At 40.1% G+C, this 14,985-nt stretch overlaps 1 protein-coding gene across 1 annotated transcript in view; it reads right to left on the bottom strand.

The window, feature by feature from the left end:
- Nucleotides 1-14,985, bottom strand: part of gad2 (glutamate decarboxylase 2) — a 113,925-nt gene that overhangs the window by 25,861 nt on the left and 73,079 nt on the right. Inside the window, exons 9-10 of the mRNA XM_063044264.1 lie at nucleotides 10,748-10,827; nucleotides 4,244-4,298 (exon numbers count right to left, since the gene is read on the bottom strand). Coding sequence (XP_062900334.1) covers nucleotides 4,244-4,298; nucleotides 10,748-10,827 — 135 coding nt within the window. The remainder of the gene's footprint in view (nucleotides 1-4,243; nucleotides 4,299-10,747; nucleotides 10,828-14,985) is intronic.

Raw genomic sequence — 14,985 nt, 5'->3', positions numbered from 1 at the left:
CCCTTTGTCCTCCTCTGCTGAACTCTGAATTTCTCCCAGTCCTCAGGTGAGCCACTTTCTCTGGCTAATTTGTATGCTACTTCTTTGGAATTGATACTATCCCTAATTTCTCTTGTCAGCCACAGGTGCACTACCTTCCTTGATTTATTCTTTTGCCAAACTGGGATGAACAATTGTTGTAGTTCATCCATGCAACCTTTAAATGCCTGCCATTGCATATCCACCGTCAATCCTTGAAGTGTCATTTGCCAGTCTATCTTAGCTAATTCATGTCTCATACCTTCAAAGTTACCCCTCTTTAAGTTCAGAACCTTTGTTTCTGAATTAACTACGTCACTCTCCATGTTAATGAAGAATTCCACCATATTATGGTCACTCTTACCCAAGGGGCCTCTCACGACAAGATCGCTAATTAACCCTTCCTCATTGCTCAAAACCCAGTCCAGAATAGCCTGCTCTCTAGTCGGTCAATAGGTGTAGAAGGACATACTGACAGAAGTAACACAGGTCTACATACATTAGAACTAAATGATTCTCAAACCAATGGATTAGATTGAAGCTTTCAGCACTGCTTGTGAAAAGAACAAGGAGCAGTCAGGCTTTCCTACTCCAACTTGGGATTGATTTTTGCTGGCCTCCCTCCAGGAGTAATGGTCATCTTGGAATTAAAGTTGCTGGCCGACAGAGGACAAATTTTAATATTACATTTGTTATAGATGTAAAACTCTATGTTTCTTTATGTTATTCCTTGTTTGCTTTACTTTGAGGTATACAAGATATTAAGAGGCATAGATCAAGTTGATAGCCAGAGACTTTTTCCCAGAGCAGAAATAGCTAATACAAGAGGATATAATTTTAAGGTAATTGGGGGAAAGTATAGTGGGGCGGGGGGATGTCAGAAGTAAGTTTTTTATACAAAGAGTAGTCAACACTTGGAATGTCCTGCCAGGGATGATGATAGAGGCAGATAAATAAAGAAACATTAAGAAACTCTTAGCTAGGCACATGGATGATAGATAAATGGAGGACTATATAGGAGGGAAAGGTTAGATTGATCTTAGAGTAGATTAAAAGGCCTGTACTGTGCTGTATGATCTATTATATCTCATTCTCTGTTTAATCTAAATCGTGGCTCAGATCTATTGGATTCTATCAACTGCTGAGATGAGACCAAGGATTGTAAGCGCAGAAGCAGGTCATTTGGCTTTCTGTTTGTTATGCCAAACATAAACCTGTATCAATTGAACTAATTCCCAGCAAAAAGAGTTTATATATAAATTGACACTTCAGTAATGTGGTGACTACATATTTGTTTGCATTTAGAATAGACAGTCTGAAATAATCAATTGCTCCTTTGGTCAAACAATGGCCTAGAAATTCTCTCATCCAGTATACTATGGACAGAAATAGATTTTGTACACTCTGATTTATATCTTCCATGCACAGAAATAGATTGGGTACTCTCTGTGATTCATTTCTTCCATTCACATGTGGAATACATCAAAGAGCATTTAAAGCACCTTCTGATAAGATTTATTAAAACAACATAATTCAATGTCATCACACTGAAGCACATTCCAAGACTAAGATCTGCCTTGTCATAAATTAGGAGGACCTATTGTTACCTAGTTCATTGCCTTGGAGGCGAACACAGCCGTTATTTTGCAGGCAGATTCTCAAGCAATCTTTCTCAATGTATGCCCCACATTCCTTGCCCTCATGTCAATGTTCCTGGAGGTACTAAACTCCCACTGACATCAGAACATGTGTCCAATAAACCCAAAATGCAATTGTCTGTTAGAACCCGACCAAATGCCTGAATTTTTCCATCACCCACAACACCTGATAGTGTTTATGAAATCTTCTGCCACTTAAATGATTGTGTGTCTGACCTTCATAACACTCAATTCTCAATTATGTTCTATATTCAGAGCTACTGACATTTGATTGTGGGCCTTAGTTCCCACCCATCCTCCCCCCACAACCCATAATGGTATTTCTGGTTAATCCTCACACTTCTGATCCCAAATGAAAAAAAAAACATTTTTATTTGCTTACTTCTGGATTGGGGAAATCATGCAAAATTTCTCTCAGGGAAATGCATGTTTAGTGTATGGAAATAAAGTAACTGATTTGCTTCAGAGGTGTTGGTAATTTAAATTGTATAGTTTTGAGCTAACAATAATACAACATATAGTTTGAAGTTAATGGTAATGTAAATAACGTATAAGACTTAGAAGGGGCCTTTATTTTGATCCTTTCCCTTTATGAAATTTTTACCAAAAGCTTCTATTAATAATCTGCCCCAGGGCTTTTACTATTCTCGAGATAAATGTCAGGATTTACGTATATTCATTTATTCACTCTGGTTTCCCTTTTCCAAAAACTGGAAGCTGCTCTGAATTCCCAAAATGTCTGAAAATGCCATGCAGGAAAATGTAAGAACTGCAACTTTCCAATGCATATCCAAGACATTCAAGTGAAGATTTATAAAGAGGGTTGTGACTGTCAGAGGTGGGTGTTGATGCTTTTCCTGAGGAAAAATATGTCTCCCATCAGTCAACAGAACCACTGCCCGTCCTATTACCTGTTCACAGTGAACTGGATAGCCATGGTCTGTCAGTCTCACTGGGTGGAAGGCTGGAGTTTCCCAAAGGGTAGGGGAGGTTTGAAGACCTGTTTAAGATTTGGGTGGTGAATCTGCTGGGATCAAGGAGAGGATGACCAGTGGCAAGGGAGAGTGGGGGGTGAGGTGGGGCAGGGAATGGGAGATGGAAAAGAGAGTGAAACAAATTTCTGTAGGTGGGGAGCAGCAAGGGATTACTGAAGGAATTGTCGGTTGAGAGGGAGAGGACTTGAGGCATATTTGTACTCTTCTGAATGTGTGTGGATAGATGATGAGTCAATGCTTAAATTAAACTACAGAAACTGGTCTTCTATGTCTTTACACCTTCTGTCATTGGAATAGGGCCACACCCTGCCATATGCATGTGGCAGCAAGTGTGCAACGACTACCCCATGTTTGAAGAAGTTACAGGTATGTACTTCCACTGTAGGGGAAGCAATTCATCCTTGATCCCAAGGTGCTGCCTATTGGACAGATTAACACAGCAGTATAAACCAGTCCCAGAAAGTGAATGCTAATATCTACTCATTAAAGCTATCTGGGCTGTTGAATCTTTATCCCAATCTCAATATTCACTCCTTAATCCTTGACTATATGTTATGTCCCTGTATATATACTGACAGCTGACAGCTGACAGCTGAGTGCTCTGTACTGTTTTAACATCCACAGGAAGCTCATGCCTAATTTATAAATGTGCATAGTGTTACGAGAATACACATAAAATTAAGATGTTTGCTGGCCTGGGCTAGCATCAGTGGCATCAGCAGTTGGTCTGCCACCTGCCCTCAGGGGAAGGAGAGATAAGGAACAATGGAGCAGCGTCTGGAGATGTGTAATGAAGGGATGTGGGAGGAAGAGCTGTCTGGAGCGGCTCCCCCCTTTGAGCCCTGAACTGTTTGAAGTGATGGACAGGCGATACCCCAGCAGGGGGATAAAAAGGGACAGGTTCGCTAAGACAGACACACGCCACCCGAGGTAACGAGACCCTGGAAGCGGTGCGCTTCTCACGAGTGGGTGAGAAGTCCCAGACAACGCATAGGGTGGAAAGGTACGATCAGCGGGAACCCGGTGTGTGTCCGCCCTTGCCTGGGTGCCGGGTTCACTGCAGAGGATCGACCGCATCTGGAGGAGGGGTCACAGTCGGTGACCTCAGGTGACATCACCAAGGACCCGCCCAAATGCTGTTTGTGAGCCATCTCGCTGGTCTGTGAGTGAAGCCGTTCTGAATGATCAGTTGTTCCTATTCTATGTCTCTCTTCCCCCACCTTGTCCATCGCCATGGCAACGATTACTGCGAACTGAACTACAAACTGGACTGAACTTTGAGTCATTTTGAAATTGGTCATTTAACCCCTAGACAACGATAGAGCTTGATTGATGCTGTTATCTTAATTCTGTGCACATGTGTGGTTATCATTGTTGAATTGTTGCATTTATTATCCTTTCGATTACTGTGTTGCTTGTCTCTTTAATAAAACTTTCTTAGTTCTAGTACTCCAGACTCCAACTGAGTGATCCATTTCTGCTGGTTTGGCAACCCAGTTACGGGGTACGTAACAATAGGAAACACGCAATAGTTTTAATTGGGATTTTATTTAATTCAAAACATGAACTGACCTTTTGCTTAGCTTCAAGTATTCTTCTCTCAAGGTCTGATGGTATTATTTTCCCCCTGAAAATTTAGAAAAGCACAGTCACAACTTGAAATGTTGCTGCAACTCTGTAAATGGTGTTTAGCATTTTTGCATCTTATGTGAAAAGAAGCCAAGTGCTACAGTGTGCAGTAGAGAAAGTGGCTTTTTAACCCATTGCAAAATTAATGGACTTGCTGTGGGCGTTATACCATATACTTGACTGTATTACGCAGACAAAAAAATTACTACTTCACTTTGGAAAGGGTGAATGAGGTGAAGGAAATTATTCAGAGTGTCAGTTAATTATACCTGAAAATACTGAACACAAATTAGCCGCGATTCAAAACATTCACAGGGATGAAAGGTTAGAGAGTTCATGCTGACAGAATCAAGGTCACACTTCAGAGCTAGTGCCTGATTTCTGTTTCTGATGGATAATATAGATTGTACTATATATTATATATAGTCTACAAATATAATATATATTATATTGTAGTATATTATATCTAGTAGGCAGGTAACTGATTCCCCTCATTTCTGAACAACCACAGTACACTGTTTTCTAGTACTGGGGATTATTTATCTATTGGGGAACTCATCTGTTTTGCCAACAGAGATTGCATGGTGAAAAATAATTTACCCCAACTGTGAGTGACTAGGAAATTGTTAATTATTCCATTGACAATGTTTCCATCCACATTTGCAGCCATTGCACAGAGATGGGACAATGTACGTGTGACGGGATTCTGGGATCACCAACATCCGTAAACACCAGGCCAAAGGCCCCACACTAGACTGATGCATCTGAGGGAGGCTTTGGACACTAGGCGTACATTTGGGATGGATCCTGCAGTAGACATCCATTGTTTCAGATTTGTCGCATGGAGATACTAGTCCAACCCTGAAGGCCTTCATTATTTTTGGCATAAGTGTGTCTAAAACACTGACAGGGAATTATACAGTACGAGGCATAACATTTTTATAAGATCTTAAATGGATTTCATTTATTTTATGTAAAACTATTTATACGTTCCTCCATTCTTAACAAATGTAGTCTGAAGCACTTTAATGAGATAGGACCTGATAAATCTGTTAAGCTATTTTATTTTACAAGCAGCTGAACTAATACTATAATACAATTTTGCCTTGATTCAAGGAAAAATCGCATGTTCTTTATGAACAAAATTTCTTCATTCTTATCAGCCTTGTTTATCTTTTCCACTTTGGATTTCAGTGACATTCTCCTCGCTGATACAGGCTTTCTCTGCCTATCTAGCTGGTTGTCCTCATATTTGTTTCTCATATCTTCCATGACTTCAATAAGTGCCTGTCTTTCCCAGTAACATTTCCCTTTTGAAAATTTGCCAGTCAATTTGACAAAAAATCAATCATCTCTCCTGGAGTGTGCCATTGTGCTCATTGCACAGTATATCCTAGTTCTTGAAAAACAATAGGACCATAACATTTTAAGTATAAGGTAGAGTCAATTCACACTCACTACCTCCATCTAAAATACACTGCGATTATGCCATTTCTCAAATGCACACCTCCAATATCTGGAGCAAACTGGCTTTTTGTATGAAGAATTTAAAAATATAGGACCCTAGTCTATGACTTGTTGTGGGATTTGAAATGATCTTTCTCTCTGAAGAGTTGCAATCTGATCTTGTGAATTGCTATAGATTTATAGGCAGCTGCAGCAAGTAGTTAAGACAAATTATACAAACGTCTTGTCCTTTGTGCAGAGGCATTGGAGTTCTGAACAGGGAAGTTTTTCTAATTGCACAGGTTGCTAGTGAGTTTTCCTCGCGTTACTTAAAAAAAGGACATAATAGAATTGGAGACAGTGCAAAGGAAATGCATAACATTAATTACTGGGATAGAGACACAAGTGATTACAGATACTGGAATCTGGACCTTGCAGAGGCAAGACTGCAACATTCAGACTTATACCTTCCCTGCTCATGACTCCACTAACACACACCAGGCCACTATTTCCCACACTACTACTGATGTCATTGCTTCAGCAAATCTCCACACCACAGTCTTCAACATGATAGTGTCCCAAACCTGCTCTACCCTGCTTTATCTCTTACTTAAGATATACCTATAATACTTCTCTGGTACACTAATTGTTCCTGCTGGTCTTACCCCACAAAAATTTATCTCTTCATACCTGTACTTTAACCTTACTCCTCTTGCCTGCACCCTTCACCCCCACATCCAGGACACCTCTCATGCCCTCAGCTATCAGAATCAGGGTTAATATTACTGGCATATCGCGTGAATTTTGTTGTTTTGCAGAAGTAGTACATTGTAATATATAATAATAAAATTACTATAAATTACAATAAGAAATATATTAGACAAAAAAGAGAAAATATTGAGGTAGGGTTCATGAATTCATTGTCCATTCAGAAATCTGATGGCAGAGAGGCAGAAGCTGTTTGTGAAACATTGAGTGTCTGTCTTTAGACTCCTGTACCTCCTCTTTGATGGTAGCAAAGAGTAGAGGGCATGTCCTGGGTGGTGGTGGGTACTTAATGACAGATGCTGCATTTTTGATGCATCATCTTTTGAAGGTGTTCTTGATGCCGGGTGGGCTAGGGCCCATGATGGAGCTGGCTAGCTTACAACTTTCTAAGCTTTTTCTGATCCTGTGCAGTAGCCCATCTATACCAGGTGGAGATGCAACTAGTTAGAATGCTCTCTACAGTATATCTGTAGAAAATTGAGAGTGTCCTTGGTGACATTCCAAGTCTCCTCAAACTCCTAATAAAATATAACCACAGCCGTGCCTTCTTTGTGTTTGTATCAGTATGCTAGTCCCAGAATAGAGCTTCAGAGATGTCGACACACGGGTAATTGAAACTGCTCACCCTTTATATTGACAATCCCTTGAGGACTGGTGTGTGTTCCCTCAACTTCCCTTTCCTGAAGTCCACAATAAATTCTTCGGTCTTACTGACACTGAGTGCAATGTTGTTGCTGTGGCACCACTTAACCAGCTGATCTATCTCACTCCTGTGTGCCTCCTCATCACCATCTGAAATTCTGCCAACAATAGTTATGTCATCAGCAGATTTATAGACGGAATTTGAACTGTGCCCAGCCACACAGTTGCTCCATCTGTCCATCACCCATCTACCCAGGCTTCTGCTCCCTAGATTTACCTTTCTTATCCTGTCTACCAGCTAGCTCCATCTGCCCATCATTCTTTGCTTATCTGTTTCTGCCTGTCACTTACTAGCCTTTAAGTCTACCCCTCCCACACTTAGCTCCATCTACCTTTGCTTCTTCTTCATTTTTCATGTGTCCACCTATTATCTGCCAGCTTCTGTCTCACCCCTCCCTCGCACAATATACTGACTATCATCATTCTACACTCAGTCCTGGTGCAAGGTCTCAGTCCAAAATGTCAGCCATCCTTTTGCCTCCACAGATGCTGCTTGACCTGTTGAGTTCTTTTCACAGTATATTAATTGCTGGGATGAGAGGATAAACAGGTTTGTCTCTATTCTATAGAGTTTGGATGATCTTATTGAAACATGAACAATTTCAAGATGGCATGGCAGGTTTTACGTCCAGATCTTTTCATTAGCGCAGAAGTCTTGAATGAAGCAACAGTATTGAGAGGCTGGTCATTTTAAACTGAGGTACACATAGGAATTTCTTCTCACAGAGGGCAGTGAACTTTTAGAGTTCTTTATTGGAGTAATGGAGACCAGATCATCTTAAGTTTCTAAACAGGAGTTAGATCGGGAAATTGAGGCTTATTGGGAGCTGGTAGAGATGAGGAAATGAGGAGATGAGGTCTGGGCTGATCAGTCATGATTTTATTGAACGGTGGAGCTGGTTAGAGGGGTCAAATATCCTATCCCTGCTGCCAGTTTACGGTGCTCCTGAGTACTGAGTTTTTACAGCACCTTTGACATTTACTTCAGTTCTGTCAATACTCAATTTTTGTCTAAAAACAGTGTTTACAATGAACTGAAAGCTATATTATCATTCCAAAAACATTTATATGAAGAGCCAAAATGTCATAATCAAGATATGACCCTGCCAATTGAAATATTGCCCTGAGTATCTATTTGGTTTAGAAATTATTCATTACCTTCACTCTTGCCAAGCTTTCTGGGTCCAATGTTTATTATATTTCTAGAGTAAAATGGCTGTTCCAGTGGAATTATTTCTACCAGTTAAGCTTGTTTCATTGTGCGTGGTGCCTTTGGATCCCACCCAACATCTGTTTTTGCCTTGTGCAAGTTGGGCTTTTCCTGGCTTTTAAAATTAGTTTTCTTGCACGACTATATTCACAATCTTGTATCCCTGACCAACAAGCCAGTATCTGACTCAAATTGGTTGCCATGGTGATTTGCAATGACAGTTAATGAAATAAGAGTCATTATCTACAATTTTCATCCATTTTGAGATAATGACTCCCCTGTGACCAGTAGGTTCATACAAAACTACAGATTGTAGCACAGAATTTATCACAAGCCCCATGCATTTTTAGCCTTCATTCCCATTTATTACACCCTATATTCTGCAGGCATTTATTCATGTTATAGTATTTCATTTGCACTGTGCTCATCTTAGGTTTTGCAATGGCTAAGGAAGCTGGTGCTCACACATAGAAGTATGTGATTGATAGCTTGATGAGCCAAATACATCACAAAGGACAAAGGATCATCTGTCTTTCAAACAGAGATTGATAGGTCTCACAGCACCTAGCAACAGAAAATGCAAGCATTCTTAAAAACCAGAATTCTGATGTAAACATTCAAGCAACGCAACTAGAGAAATCATCTTATATTTATGGAGTTGGATTGATTCATGACTTTGACAGAAGACCTTTGTGTACACCTTAATTATAAATGATTCACCCCTCCCTATTTTTCAGCTGTATCTCTTTCTCTGTAAGCCCTCCAGTAATGAATGGTAACGTTCGGCTTAGCACAACGCTATTCCAGCTCATGGCATTGGAGTTTAGAGATAATTTCCAACGTCATCTGTAAGGAGTCCTTATGTCCCCGACATGGAATGCATGGTTTTCTCTGGGTTCTCCAGGTCCTCCAGATTCCTCCCACAGTTCAAAGATGTATCGGTCAGTAGGCTAATTGGTCATTGTAAAATGTCCCATAATTAGGCTAGGGTTTTACTGGGGGTTGTTGGGCGGTGTGGTTTGAAGGGCCGGAAGGGCCTATTCCATGCTGTATTTATAAATAAAATAAATAAATATTAATCTCAACATATGCCTTGTCAAATCCTCCTATGATCTTACACGTTTGAATAAGGTCACTCTTCATTCTTCTAAACACCGAGGATCATAAGCCTAAAATTATCCTGGCTAGGTTAATGGCAAAAAGGGGAACTGATGGGCCTGAGAGACAGAACAAGTTTTCAAGGGTATAGGGGAAGGGAATGGAACTAATGAGTTTGTTTCCTGGGAGCCAGCATTAATTTAATGGTAAAAAATGTGTATGGAACGCTTGCCTTTATCAGTTGATGCATTGAATTGAAGGGTTGGCAAGTTACTTTGCAGCTTTATAAAACACTGGTTAGGCTGTATCGAGAGTATTGCATTCACATCTGGCCATGAGGGCATGTGCTATAAGGAGAAGCTGAATTTCATTAATATAAATCCCTTTGTGAGTTGAAGCTGTTCCAAATGCCTTTAAAACCAACAAAATACTATGGAATGTAGGCATCTGCACTCTCATCAAAAGCCAATATTCGCAATGACTACCAACCACAATTGCAACAGTGATCAAGTTATGTTCTATTGACGAAAATCTGAAAAAAAACTGTTGATTCTGGAAATCTTAAATAAAAAAAGAAAATATTGTAGTTTCCAGCAGGTTCTGTTTTTGGATAAATAATATGTGTGGGCACGTGGCCAAGTGGTTAAGGTATTGGACTAGCGACCTGAAGGTCATGAGTTCGAGCCTCAGCCGAGGGAACGTATTGTGTCCTTGAGCAAGGCATTTAATCACACAGTGCTCTGCGATGAAACTGGTGCCAAGCTGTATGGGTCCTAATACCCTTCCCTTGGACAACATTGGTGTCGTGGAGAGGGGAGACTTGCAGCATGGGCAACTGCTGGTCTTCCATACAACCTTGCCCAGGCCTGCGCCCTGGAGAGTGAAGACTTTCCAGGCACAGATACATGGTCTCACAAGACTAACGGATGCCTTTACTATGTGATAAATATTAGCCAGGACGGTGGGGAGAATTCTGCTCTTCTACAAAATAGTGTCGTGGAATATTTCACCTCCACTACAGAGGGCAGACTGGACCAGAATTTAGCATCTCCATAACCTGCTGTGTCACCTTCTGCCTGCTTCACTGCTGTGCTGCCTACAAGTCAGAGCTCTGAGCAATTTCACATGCAGATTGTGTGTCAGCAGAGATCTTTAATTTGGTTGAATGCAGAAGCGGGGCTTTGCTGCTCGAGGAGTGGAAGGCAGTATGTAAAATAACCTACCTTGCATCACACCTGATCAGAACCACTCCATCTGTCCCAATCCCCAATGCTGCTGCTGCCTTCTTTATCGAAAAATGACTCTGTAAGAATCAGCACACAAAGAGAAAAACACATCAATGGGATCCTAATAATTACAAAGCAGAAAAAACTGAGGTATTTTTGTCCTTTTATTCTTTGCCTTTCATTTCTCAGAAGATACTGATTTTGTACTCGATCTGGGAACATGGCAAACCATTTGGTGCTTTTTCAAGTGGCCATTCTTATATGTAAATCATTTTATTGAATGCCACAATATTATGAAGAGAAAAGATGAAAGCAAAACTTGAATTGAGGTGGTGCCTTCATGACCCCAGAATATGCAAAATATTTAGATCCAATGGAATCATTTTGAAGCACTCACTGTAAAATAGGAAACATGACAGCTAATTTATGCACATCAGACTCTGACAATGATCAGCTCCGTTGTTTCTTTGTGATTACTTCATAAATATTGGATATAGCACTGGGTCAACTTCCACACACTACTTCAACAGAATACAAAGGAATCTTGACAGAGGAAATATTATACAAGATATTAAGAGGAATAGATAGAGTGGACAGCCAGTGCCTCTTCCCCAGGGCACCACTGCGCAATACAAGAGGACATGGCTTTAAGGTAAGGGGTGGGAAGTTCAAGGGGGTTATTAGAGGAAGGTTTTTTACTCAAGAGAGTGGTTGGTGTGTGGAATGCACTGCCTGAGTCAGTGATGGAGGCAGATACACCAGTGAAATTTAAGAGACAACTAGACAGGTATATGGAGGAATTTAAGGTGGGTGGGGGTTATATGGGAGGTAGGGTTTAAGGGTCGTCACAACACTGTGGGCCGAAGGGCCTGTACTGTGCTGTACTATTCTATGTTCTTTGTTCTATGTTCTATGAGATGGGACAATTTCCATATGGACACCGACCAACTGACCCATCGAACCCATACTCAGTTTTATAAGCAACAAGTCCATTTCCTAGGCTTTGTAATGATAGAGTAAGGCCAATTTAGTATTTAGTCCAAATCTATTCAAATAATCTCAATTTAAATTTGTCCAGTGTTATTTAAACTCATAGAACAGAAATAGAAAATTCTGGAAGTGCTGATCAGGTCAGATAGCACTGTGAAAAAAAATTACAGTTAATGCTTTGGGTCAAAGAAATGTTAATGGAACAGAAAAGTGAAAATAGAAACAGACTATTTGAGGTTAAAGAGAGGGGTAAGAGTGTGGAGAACTGAGAAAATGTCTGTGGTATGATGGAGCTTGTCCACGTTGATGCAAGATGAGAGAGAGGGAAATATGTTTATAAGCTCATGAGATGCTGTTGTGTTTGGAAGAGTGTTAAAACTGGAGATGAGTAAGAATAATAGAAACCAAACACAATGCCAGAATTGTGAAGTGCAGAACACAGCAGCTTTTGAAAATCAGAAAATTAAGTGTATGTTGGAATTTGCCAACAGAATAGGTACTGTATCTGGACTGAGAAAAACTGTGTTGATGTTATAGGTAGAGCTGGTCTATTCTGGCACAAACAGGAAAAGCTGCTGATCTGAAATTGTTGAGCTTGCATTCTACAGAGGTCTGCAGCATATCAAGACAGATGGTGAGGTGTTTACCCCGAGTTTCACTATAATAGTATTTGAGAAAAGGTCAGGGTGGGGGTGGAATGGAGAAATGCAGGCTTAGTGTTTTCTTAGCCAACCGGTTCTGATTTCTTTCTACATCCTTCATTTGTCTCCCTCTATTTACACTCCTCCAAATAAATCAGACATGAGTTAGAAACATTTATCAATGACTGTTAGATGGTACCAGCAGCACTTACGTCACTTCGACAGACTTGGCTTCTATCCTGTCAAAGGCATTCCCTGTGTTCTTTCCATTATCTCACTCTGTATAATTTAAATCACTTGCTTTCTCATTTTACCAGCTCTGACAAAAGGTGTTACTACTATAAGCTACATGTTATTTTTTTCTTTCCAGACTTGGAAGATACTTGTCTAACTTGATAAGTATCTCCACAGGATTTTCTGCCTTTCCTTAAAATAACCGACAGGAGATCCTGCAGATGCTGAAAATCCAGAGCAACATACACAAAATACTGGAGGAACTCAGAAGACAATCAGTACCTATGGAGATGAATAACTGTCAATATTTTGTGATGAGGCCATTCATCATGTTCTGATGAAGGTCTTGGACTGAATGTTGACTGTTTATTCCTCACCATAGATGCTGCCTCACCTGTTAAGTTCCTCCAGCATTTTGTGTAAGTTAGAACAGAGTTTCCCAAACTGGGACCCCTTGCTTAATGGTATTGGTCCATGGCATAAGAAAGGTTGGGAACGCTTGGCTTAGAATAATAGGGCCTTTATGCTATTAAGAAGGAAGCACATCATGTTATTGATTGCACACTGGATTGATAGCTTCAAATTTACACTGCTATTCTGGATTTGGTCAAGAACTCTCAACCTTCTTATCCAGAGACTTCAGTGTTGACAGATGATATGTAGAAACCGAATTGTTTCAGCACATTTGTACCTGCAATCAGTAGAATTCAAATATGTACCAAGTTCTTTATCGTCATCTAGAATTTTTTCCTTGTACAGTGTGATCTGTAATAACTTAGCAGCAGATATATTATAGATCTGACATCAAAGTAAAAAAGTTTCACCAAAAAAGAAACCTCAGTTAAGATTCACTTCCGACCCATTGTATGAAGAAAGCAGTAACTTAAAATTAATTCCTGCCTTGATAAGCAGTGTAAATGATATTTCTGATGGTGAAGAGCAATCAATTAGTAGTATTATTCTTTATTGGGAACTTGATCACCTATTCAATAATATATGATTTTGGTATTAAAGTAAACAATTATAATAACTCTAGAAGTGCTTGCTATTTATCCAGTCATAGGGCAAAATATTAATGTTTATAAGACGAGTTACAACTGGAGGGCAGATAGCTTTGTGGGCAGAGTTGCCAATGCTGTCAAGGAGGGCTTAAACTGAGTTGCCATTTGGATGAGATCCTAAGTAGAAGTGAGGCAAAGTAGTATTGGAAAAGACAGCAAAAATAGCAAGATAGCAAGGAGCATAGCAAAGAGCGAGGAATGTTGCTTCGATTAAATTGTATTTACTTTAATGTGAGAGGCAATGCGGATGAACTGAGGGCAGAGATAAGTATGTGGGATGGGTTACTACATGCATTGCAAAAACGTGATTAAGAGAAAGGCAGGAATGGTAGCTTGATGTTGTGGGATATCAATGATTCAGCTGAGACAGGGGTGAAGGGAAGAGAGGAGAAAGAGTTGCTTTTCTGATTAAAGCAGTTATTGGAGATGATTTTTAATGAAGGAATATCTGGTGAGGGTTATGGGGGCACTGAGAAATAAGAAGGGAATGATCACCATGTTGGGATTGCACATTGGGCCACCAAGAAATCTTCAGAAATTAGTGGCACATGTGCAGGAAGGTTGGGGAGAGTTGTAGGAATAATAGGGTTATCACCATAAGAGATTTTAACTTTCCTAACATTGACTGGGAATGCCATAGTGATAGATGTCTTGATAAGGTGAAATTTTTTCCATGTGTTCAGGGAAAGTTCCTCAAATTGTATATAGGGGTCCTACATTGCATAAATTTCATGTGTTCAAACAGAGCATAGATTGATCTACTCCTGGGAATTAAGGAAGGGCAAGTGACTGAGATCATGGGTTGGGAGCACCGTGGGACCGTTGACCATAGTTCTGTTAGTTTTGAAATTGTTATAGAAAGGAACAGGTTTGAGTTCTGAATTTGGGAAAGGGAAGTTTTGACAGTATTAGACAGAAACTGGCAAAGTTTAATTGGACTGGTTTGCTTGTAACTAAAGAGATCTCTGGTAAGTGCGAGGCTTTGAGATAGCAAAAGTTCAAGGACTGCATGTTCCTGTTAAAGCAAAAGGCAAAGCGGCTGGGAGTTGGAAATCCTGGATGTCAAGGAATATTGTAACTCCAGCCAAGAAAAAGAAAGTTTGGATCAGGTACAGACAACTTGGATTAAGTGAATTACTGGTGATATATGGAAAATGCTGGAGGATATGCAAGAAGAAAATTAAGAGACAAAGAGGAGGCATGAGAGGTGTGTTTGGAAGAGAAAATTAAGGAGAATCTCAAGAGATTTTGAAAGTATATTAAGGAGAAAATATTGAATAGGAAGAAGCCACGGCCCTTCAAAGACCAA

This window comes from Mobula hypostoma, chromosome 3 (genome assembly GCF_963921235.1).
Source record: "Mobula hypostoma chromosome 3, sMobHyp1.1, whole genome shotgun sequence".
In the NCBI taxonomy this organism is placed as follows: domain Eukaryota; kingdom Metazoa; phylum Chordata; class Chondrichthyes; order Myliobatiformes; family Myliobatidae; genus Mobula; species Mobula hypostoma.
The sequence above is the reverse complement of the archived record's forward strand: the minus strand, read 5'-3'. Positions and strand labels throughout refer to the sequence as shown.